The sequence below is a fragment of the Pyrus communis genome, chromosome 2 (genome assembly GCF_041283825.1).
Source record: "Pyrus communis isolate YQ-2024b chromosome 2, ASM4128382v1, whole genome shotgun sequence".
NCBI classification, from domain to species: Eukaryota; Viridiplantae; Streptophyta; class Magnoliopsida; order Rosales; family Rosaceae; genus Pyrus; species Pyrus communis.
In genome coordinates, this window is record NC_142566.1 from 19,543,463 (window position 1) to 19,553,444 (window position 9,982).

General features: G+C 36.0%; 2 protein-coding genes across 3 annotated transcripts; one reads left to right on the forward strand and one right to left on the reverse strand.

The window, feature by feature from the left end:
* Positions 1–315: 315 nt before the first annotated feature.
* LOC148698689 (uncharacterized) lies at positions 316–2,930 on the forward strand. Its single transcript, XM_088678750.1, has 5 exons — positions 316–494; positions 861–1,325; positions 1,637–1,727; positions 2,194–2,262; positions 2,535–2,930. Exons 1-5 carry the CDS (start codon positions 316–318, stop codon positions 2,928–2,930), a joined length of 1,200 nt encoding a protein of 399 aa, XP_088534876.1.
* Positions 2,931–3,777: 847 nt separating this feature from the next.
* Positions 3,778–6,074, reverse strand: LOC137748215 (uncharacterized). Of its 2 annotated transcripts, none has more exons than XM_088685732.1 (2): positions 5,744–6,074; positions 3,778–5,097 (listed from the first exon to the last, which is right to left on the reverse strand). In XM_088685732.1, exon 2 carries the CDS (start codon positions 5,063–5,065, stop codon positions 4,013–4,015), a length of 1,053 nt encoding a protein of 350 aa, XP_088541858.1. In that variant the 5' UTR covers positions 5,066–5,097; positions 5,744–6,074; the 3' UTR covers positions 3,778–4,012. The 2 variants fall into 2 exon arrangements, with proteins under 2 accessions (XP_088541858.1, XP_068344428.1); XM_068488327.2 differs by having other exon boundaries at positions 5,297–6,007.
* Between the last annotated feature and the right edge of the window lie 3,908 nt (positions 6,075–9,982).

Here is a 9,982-nt window from a genome sequence, read left to right on the forward strand (position 1 = left end):
ACCAAGGGCAGAAAATACATCAAGGAAGTAATGTATCTACCTGGATTGAAGAAGAACTTACTGAGTGTGTGACAAATGGATGAGCATGGGTATTATTTGTTGTTTAGAGGTAAAATGTGCAGTATTTTTTATGATCCTTCACTGGAATGCCTTGTAATTAAAGTAGAAATGAAAAGGAATAAATGTTATCATTTAGCACTATTACCTAATGATCATATAGTCCTGAAAACAAATTTGTCTCACTCTACTTGGACCTGGCACAAAAGGCTAGGCCATCTGCATCTAAGGGGGTTAAAACAACTCAAAGAGAAGGAAATGGTGCATGGACTTCCATACTTAGAAGAAGTTGATGAAGTTTGTGAAGGTTGTCAGCTTGGAAAACAGCATAGAGAGTGGTTTCCAAAGAATCAGGCATGGAGAGCAAGCAATCCTCTAGAATTAATTCATGTAGACTTATGTGGGCCTATGCAAAATGAGTCCATTGCTGGTAACAAGTACTTTATGTTTCTTGTAGATGACTGCACAAGAATGATGTGGGTTTATTTTCTTAGATACAAGTCAGATGCAGTGAATTGTTTTAGAAAATTCAAATCTATGGTAAAGCTACATAATGGTTTTAGAGTAAAATGCCTGAGAAGTGACAAAGGGGGTGAATTCACATCCTGTGAGTTTAACAAGTTGTGTGAAGATGAAGGTATTCAAAGACAACTCTCTATGGCCTATACTCCACAACTCCATTTTGTTGTAGAAAGAAAGAACAGAACTATAGTTGAAATGGCAAAAGCCATGCTTCATGATAAAGGATTACCTTACTATTTGTGGGCATAATCTGTACACATAACTGTCTACATACTCAATAGGTGTCCTACAAGAGCTGTCCGAGATATAACTCCATTTGAAGCATTCAGTGGTCGAAAACCAGGGATTGCACATCTTAGAATCTTTGGTTGTGTGTGTTATGTACACATATCAAGTGAGCTTAGACAGAAACTAGATGCAAAAAATGTCAAGGGCATATTTGTAGGTTATGCAACCTGTGAAAAGGGGTACAGAGTGTATGATCCTCTCACTAAGAAACTTATACTCTCGAGAGATGTTGTGTTTGATGAAAATGCAGCCTGGGAGTGGAAGAAGGTCTCTGAGAACTATGTAACTGTGTTCAATCATGATGAGTTATTTGAGATGCCTAAGGGTACTTCACCAGAGGCAATTCCTGAAGGTCATGACTATGCTCGGTCACTAAGCTTGTTATATTCTCATGAATCAACAAGTGATGTGAATAGTAGCATGAGAAAGTCTCAAGCCTTTGATCACACTCCATTGAGGTAGAGGAACCTGGATGATGTTATAGCTCAATGCAATCTTTGCATTATGGAACCTGAAAAGTTTGATGAGGCAACTAAGGATCAATCATGGATGAAAGCTATAAAAGATGAATTGTCAATGATTAAAAAGAATGCAACATGGAAGCTAGTGAACAGACCAACTGATAAACTTATAATTGGGATTAAGTGGGTGTTTAAGACCAAGCTTAACCTTGATGGATCAATGCAAAAGAATAAAGCAAGGCTGTAACCAAGGGATAAGCTAAAAAACCAGGTGTTGATTATAATGAGATTTTTGCACCTGTGGCTAGACTTGATACAATTCGAACACTAGTGGCATTGGCAGCACAAAAGAGTTGGAAGCTGTACCAACTAGATGCCAAATCTGCTTTTCTGAACGGAGTACTCAAATAGGAGGTTTATGTAGAACATCCAGATGGTTTTGTGATCAAGGAGAGTGAAGACAAAGTGTACAAGCTTCATAAAGTCTTGTATGGCTTGAAACAGGCACCAAGGGCCTGGTATAGTGAAATTGACTCTTATTTTGCTTAATGTGGATTTGAAAAGAGTCAAAGTGAGGCCACTCTATATACCAGAACCAGAGGAGAATCAGAAATTTTGATTGTGTCTCTATATGTAGATGACATTGTGTACACGGGGAATAGTCAACCAATGTTGGAAGAATTCAAGAGAGACATGATGACAAAGTATGAAATGACAAATTTGGGACTCTTGCATCATTTTCTGGGAATGGGAGTCATCCAAACACACACAATCATTTTTATTCATCAAAGAAAGTCTAATGTATCTTTGTTGAACAAATTTGGCTTGAATGAGTGTAAATCTGTTGCTATACCTTTGGTTACAGCTGAAAAGCTTATCAAGGATGATGGCAATGGTCCAGCAAATGAAGAACAATATAGGAAGATTGTGGGAAGTCTGTTGTATCTCACAGCCACAAGACATGATGTGATGTATGCAACTAGTTTACTTGCAAGGTTCATGCATTGCCCCACAAACAAACAATATGGAACTGCCAAAAGAGTTCTCAGGTACATCAAAGGAACACTTAACTATGGCTTGGAGTATGTGAAAGGAAGAAATGCAATCCTAATTGGTTACTGTGATAGTGATTGGGGTGGTTGAATTGATGATAGTAAAAGTACCTCAGGATATGCTTTCTCCTTTGGTAGTGGAGTTTTTTCTTAGGCCTCGGTTAAACAGAATTGTGTTGCACTTTCAACTGCAGAAGCAGAGTATATTAGTGCATCAGAGGCAACTGCACAAGCCATTTGGCTCAGGTTTGTTTTGGAAGATTTTGGTGAATTTCAAACTGAGGCAACTCCACTTCAATGCGACAATACTGCAGCAATTGCCATCACAAAGAACCTTGTGTTTCACCAGAAAACTAAGCATATTGATCGAAGATATCACTTCATCAAGGATGCTTTACAAGAAGGAATCATTGATCTTGTTTACTGTCCTACAAATGAGCAACTGGCAGATATCTTCACAAAGTCATTGGCCAAGGATCGATTCTGCTATCTCAGGGATAAACTTGGAGTGAAATCAGCTCAAAACTTAAAGGGGAGTGTAGAATTGTAAGTAATGAGCTGATTAGTAAATAAGAAGTCTTGAATGTTATTTGTGTATGGACTTAGTCTTTTAGAATGACAAGTGTGAGGCTCCAATATGTAAGGCTAAAATAGCCATGTGTAGTGATCCTAGAAATTAGCTAGATGTGTGGCTGAGATAAAATGTGATGTGTGTGGATCTAGCTAAGGCTAACAGTCATGTAATGCACATGTGTGTGCTCATTTTTCCATTAAGAGAAATATATTCCTCTCTGCATTTTCTAAGAGAGAGAAGAGAAGAACATTCATTCCTTTTGCATTCTTCAATCCTTTCTCTATCTCCATATTGTATAACTCAGATAAATCAAGAACACTAACAAAATATATTGAAGGGAGTTTTAACGAAACACTTCCGATATTGTTCAATTTTAACGAAAATGACATTTTTACTCTAAAAGTCACTTCAGGTACTATTCACTTACAACACATTTTTATCCTTTTGATTAAAACTCAAAGTTTTCAAGCATTTTTCATTAGTTTTCCTTATATTAAAAGATAAACCTTAAGCAAATTTTTTTACAAACAACTTTGCTAAATTCTCTCACTCAATTCCAATTAATTTTCAGATACTCCTATAAGATTTTATATTAAAATTGTTACAATCGCTAATTATTGTTACAGTTCTAATAAAATAAGCAGGATACTAAAGAAGAAAAAATGTGCATAATCATTTTCCTATATAAACCGGCCGAGAATTACGCACCAAACTAAGTTTGAAAAATAATCCAACACCCCAGTATCAGGCATCCAATTAAGCAGAGCCCCTTATAATTTATGGCAATTATAATGTGATGATAACATCAAGGACCACTAACAAGTAACAAACGTTTAATTAATTTCTGGTCCTTAATTGTTACACCCTCATATCCTTTACACCTTAAAACACGCATACAGACAGAGAAGAAAGAGAAGGATTAGCTATTAGCTACTGATGCTAAAGCCGTAGTAAATATCACAACCCACACAAACATAACCAAAAATAAAAACCAAATTAAAGAAAAATAGAACCCAGCTAAGCTAAGACAAAGAAGAAATCTCCTTAGATAAAAAGACTTAATGATATGCACCATTGGTTGTTGGAAGATCTGACGACCACGCGGTAAACGCCGGGTTCCAGTAACTCATTTCGCCACCGCCAACCACCGGAGCCGAATCCAAAATCGATGAGGTGGAAGATGAAGACAATGATGAGGAGGATGAAGACATCACCACATTATTTAGATGGTCGGAATAGTAACTACCTGATTGTGATGTTGTTGATCTTAGCCTCTGAAACAATTCTTGTATTCCAATATTGCTGCTTTGAACTTCATGACCAACAATGAAACCGTTTTGTTGGTGATGGCTTGGAGGTGGCTGATTTTGGTTGTTATTGTTTCTCCAGAAAGAGCTGCACAGACCAAGTGAAGGAGCCTGGCATACTGGATCCAACCCCAGGGTTCGAGCAGTACTCATTGCAGCTGGCTCCGTAGTCATCATGTGGGACCCAATCATATTATTCATACCTCCCTCTTCCTTCACATTTACAGAATTACAAAGTTGATTAGGGTTAGGGTTAGGGTTTTGATGACTGGATCTTAATAGGGCTAGTAAATGAGAATTCTGGGGCGAACCCCACAGTATTGGGCTTGCTTGGACCTCCTGATCGAACCCCCCGCCTAATCCTGACCGGCCAATCTCTGACACGACCGTTTTCAACTTCCCTGCCGCGGTCTTGCCTATGGAAGCCGTTGACACGGTGACACTCTTGTTTTTCCTACACCCGCCGCCAATTGGAACGTTCCGGAGGGCCCCTCCTTTTGTCCAGTAGCGGCGGCAGGTCTTGCAGAAGTGGCGGGGTTGAGTGAGGTTGTAGTTGTTGTAGTAGCAGAACTTGGTGTTGGAAGAATCGCATCTTGGGCATCTCAAGTTCTCCGTATTTGATAAACCTGTCGTGGTTGTTGTGGTGGCGGTGCCGGTGCCGGTGGTAGTTGTTGAGCAAGAAGGGGATGGTGAAGGAGAAAGAGAAGGAGAAGAAGTAGTACCACCATGAAAGGAGAACGATTTCCTCTCTCCTCCTCCTGCTATGTTATTAAGGCCTGCACCTCCAAACAGTTCTTGGATCATCTTAGTTTTTTGATTTACTCTTCTTTGTGGATCTACAACAATCCAAAACACAAAGAGAAAAGGAAATAAAGATAAAATCTTTTTTGAGTAGTAGTACTCAGTGGAGAGAGAGCTAAAGAGATGAGAAAGTGGTTTTTGTTGTGTATTTTGTATATGTGTGATCTAGCTATTATATATATTATGTGAGAGGATACTGAGTTGGAATATAGATATTCAAATAAAATGGCTTACCTTGAGTCTTAAGACTTAAGTTGTAGGGGAATTTGTTGGCAAAATATTCTTGGGGTGCAAAAGAATGGAAGGATTGCATTGTGGAGGAAGCTTTACTATATGTAGATTTAACATGATCATGTGGAAGAAAGTATATATAACAACTTTAATCTATATAGCAAAACAACATAAAGTGGTATTTAATTTTGGTGGATTTGGAATTCAGTTGTGGGTGGTTTTTGGAAGGAAGCAAATGGTCATCCAACTTATGTCCTATGAAAAAAATATAATTTTTGGAAGGAAACAAAAAAAAAAAAAAATTCATAAGGGAATAATCTTTCAGCTAACCGATCATCCTACTTTTGTCCTATTAAAAAAATATAATGTTGACAGACTGCATTATTTCCCTAATGATTCCAATAACAGGTAGCTGAAGGAACTAAATATGATAAGGAAAATCAAAATCACCTTTTCCTTTGTAATCTCCATGCAGCTCTTGCGCCCTTGCCTAACCAACTAAATATGATAAGGAAAATTTAGTCACTCTAGCTAGCTACTAAACTAGTGTGCTAAACTTCTGATTAAAAACTCAGTGAAATGATACATTGAGCAAAACCCAATTCTGTTTTATCCAAATCCTAGGTGTTTTTTAAGTAAAAAAAAGTTATTTCTTCTCAATTTTTTAGAAAGTGGGGGGCTTAAATTAGTGCACAAGCGCTTTTGCATTGCATCAATTAGAAACGAATTGCTTGGCAAATGGCACTATAAAATGGCACTATAAAATGAGAAATCTTATATTACTGGAAGTGGAGAGCACAGAAGAGAATATATAATGATCATAGCAATCAAGTTTTCTAAAAGAATAATCTTTGTTGTGTGTGGAGGGGTCTTTTGTGTTTCCTTCCTGAAAATGCTGTTCGAGAATCATCATCATAAGTTCGAGGAGTAGGCTAATCACATGGAAGTACGTGTAAAGCCAATGTCCTACAGCAACTACAAAGCCACTGCCCGAAACTTATGGCTTCAATTTTGCCTTCCCCACACAACCACATACACTACATCAAAGAGCTAACTAGCAGATAGCCCCAGCCGATGTATATTTGATGGCCATTGTGTTTGGGTTGAACACATTGAGTAACTTTAAACCTAATTCAAGTAATAATTTGAACGTGTGGTTTGTTGTCTGAGATCAAGTACTGCATGAGCACATTTCATTTGTATTTGAAACACTCATCATTGTTTTTTTCCAACAACGCAGTCCATAATCCATGAAATCATTTTGTTGGTAATAATTTGAAAATTACTGTTCATGAGTGAGTGGACGGTTCTCGATTATTGTTTTATTTATGTGCGGCTCATGGTCAGATCCATACGAAATTGTCTTGTGCTAATCCCTTACGCGTTGGCAATTGAGTTTAACTTTAATCTCAACATCCCAAGTCTCTAAATATTATTAATTCACGAGTTGAAAAATAATATGAATTTATTTTATTAAGAATGAGGGGGAGATTTAGAAACTATTGCAATACTTTAATGAATAGAGTATTTTCAAATCCGGAAACGCATGGATGAAAACTGAACACATTATCTAATAGGATGTCGAACTACATGCATGTTATAATATGAATGTACAAGAAAGATTGTCACATAATTACATGATAGTAGTGATCACTTAGATTGAGTATTGAAAAACTTTCGTGCATGGAGATCATTGCTAGATATAAATTAGCAGTCTTGACCAGCTACTTAATCAGATCATCAACAAGTTCACATTGGTCATATACGTTAAACTTATTTGAATGTTGATTAGGCGTGCAATTAACACTGTGCCACCTAATTAGCAATTACATCAGCATAAGACAAATTGAAAATTAATCAGGTTGATGTAACCCTTATCGGTTAGCTAGATGCTCATTCAATCACTCTTCAAGTTTATGTGGACCAATTATGATCCAACTCTGCAGCAACAAGCACAGTATAAATGATACATGATTGTGTGAATGAGCTGCCTTCGAAGAACTTGTGGTTTGAATGCAAATTACTTTGATTGGTGTCAATTAGGATTACTTGAAAATCTGGAAGGAATATAAGAAGTTAATTAAAATGGGGTATGTGGGGTCTACATGTCTCAAATTTCTGGAACCATTTGTCAATCGCCATCTTGATTTGAAGATTGTTGCCATATGAAGATTAAATCTTATCGTTACAAGATAACAAAGAGGCTAATGTGTGATTACTGATTTATATTGGAAATTTCTACTCATAAATAATAATTTTCAATTGAAATTCTACCGTAAATCAAAATCTAATTGACTTCATGAAGCATGTGAATGGATTAGTTAGCGGGTAGGCCCAAGACAGGTTATTCTAATAAAACCTAAGACTAGGTTCATATTAAACTAGATAAGAAGAAAGAGATAATGAATGCTTTCTCTCTGAAGCATTCAATTTATACATGTATGTGAAACTTCGCAAAGTTCTTCCCATCACATTTCTTTCTGGCCATTCACATTCTGTCAACTCACAATAATTTATTGTTAGTCCATTGTGATTTTAAACCTAGTTCCTCCTCTTTAATATAGATAATATCGTTTGTTCACAATACAAAAAAAAACTCATAATAACTTAATGGGAAAATAGTGATTTTAAACATAACAACACTCAAATTCTACAGAGAGAACATCATATACAATATTGTAAAACCGTAAAAATCCATATATAATGATTGTAGCACCAAAAAAATTGAAGATAGCTAGACTTTGTAAAAGGTACATAATGGAGAGAAATTTTTTAGTATGCACTGTCACATAAAAATTGTACATTGACGTGTCATAATTAGTGTAATGACACATTTTTTTATTATTAAATAAATACATACGTTAGAACATAAGCTAAATATGTTATCATTTGACATGTAATTTTCAAACTAGAAAAATTAGGAGATGTGTTATCCACACATCCTTTTTATTTCTCACATACTCTCTTAATTTTCGACAGTCGGATCAAACGAATTGAAGAAGATCAAAGGACAAAAGTAATAAAACGTGTGCTAGAAACAAAAAAAAAAAAAAAAAGTGTATGGATATCACACTCTAAAATTAATAGTGCATATATACATGGTAAAGCAAAAGGAGTAGAATTTTATCCCCTCTTTTTTTTCCTCCTCTTCTATTTGAACGGTCATGGTTAAACCACGTCAACATCTTATATTAATATTTTATAATAAAAAAAAATAGAGAATGTGAGAGAAAAGAATGGAAGGAAATGAAAAAAAAAAGAAGAGAATTCTAGTCCAAAGCAAAATGCACTTTACTTGAACAAAAGGCACATCAAAGCCAGAACTGATCGATCAATTTTCATCTTTGACCAAAGCACTACAATCGGGTCAAGTCTCTGAACAACAATGACTACCCATGAAAGGAAGCTGGCTTTGAATTCAAAAGACCTTATTTTTGTTCTTAATTCATGAACACATAAATACATACAAACGGAAATCATATCAATTTAAAGAGACACTAACAACACATTCACACATCATATGTATAGTGTTTTATTGCAGTGGCAAAAAGTAATTATGCATATGCATTTTAACACAGTTTGATTCTCATCGATCACTCTCTCCTCTAATAACTAATAGTTTAACTCTCTAACATTATCATTTATTAAAAAACAAAAAACAAAAAAACCATTCACACACATTGCACTTTGCTTTCTGAAGAAAACGAAATGTGAATGAAAAAGGAAGCCAAAAATAAATAAATATGGTCTCCTGAAAATGAAAATACATAGAAGTTCCAGGCTCCTTTTCTTCTTTTTATTTTTAGGTTGGTAAGTAAGAAATTTAAAAAAAAAAAAAAAAAATATATATATATATATGTCTGGAAATTATTGAAGAATGGATGGTGATAGTGCAGCTACGTACGTATCTGACCGCGCGTGCAGTCCGGAGCGCGAGACGTAATATTATGGACGAGGAGCAGACCGACATGCTTTTACCAGTGGAGGTCGGGCAGCAGAAGACGACAGAAGATGTCTATGACACAAATGGGGCGGGAATGGGCAGCGCGCGCGGGTTGACGGGCAGTGCGGGCAGGTAATCAAGGTCGCCGTCAATGTTGGTTGTTGGTTGAGTGGGGCAGTCGTCCCTCGATCCTCGGGTTCTCTTTTGCTCTACCATACCACTGTCTTGCTCAGTCCTTATCAGCTGCTTTTTCTGCGTTCTATTACTATGCAAATCCATGATTCGTTTCGTGCCGAATCTCCCTCAAAATCTAAACCCATGTTTTTATATTTTATTAGTATAATTAACATAAACACATAACATATCTATCATTTGTTCTAAAATAGCTTGACAGGCTTCAAGTTTTGGTTGATTTGTCTCGTTCGGTTGTTAGAATTGGTTTGGCTTGAACTATTCATTAGATTCAGTTAAATGTTGGAGAAAATATGAATGTCATTAGACTCATTAGATTTACGACTCTTAATCATTTTTGTGGGAGTTAAGAGGAATTTTTTATTTTATTTTATGATCTTTCATATCTATAATCATTCACGAAGATCTCTTAATCATTTTTGTGGGAGTTAAATAGAAAAAAAAAAAATTCTTTATGATCTTTCATATCTATAATCAGTTTAAAGGAGATGTCCATTTGTTTTTTTTTCAACGTTCATTAAATTTAGTGAGTTATCGATGCAAAATCAATCCTA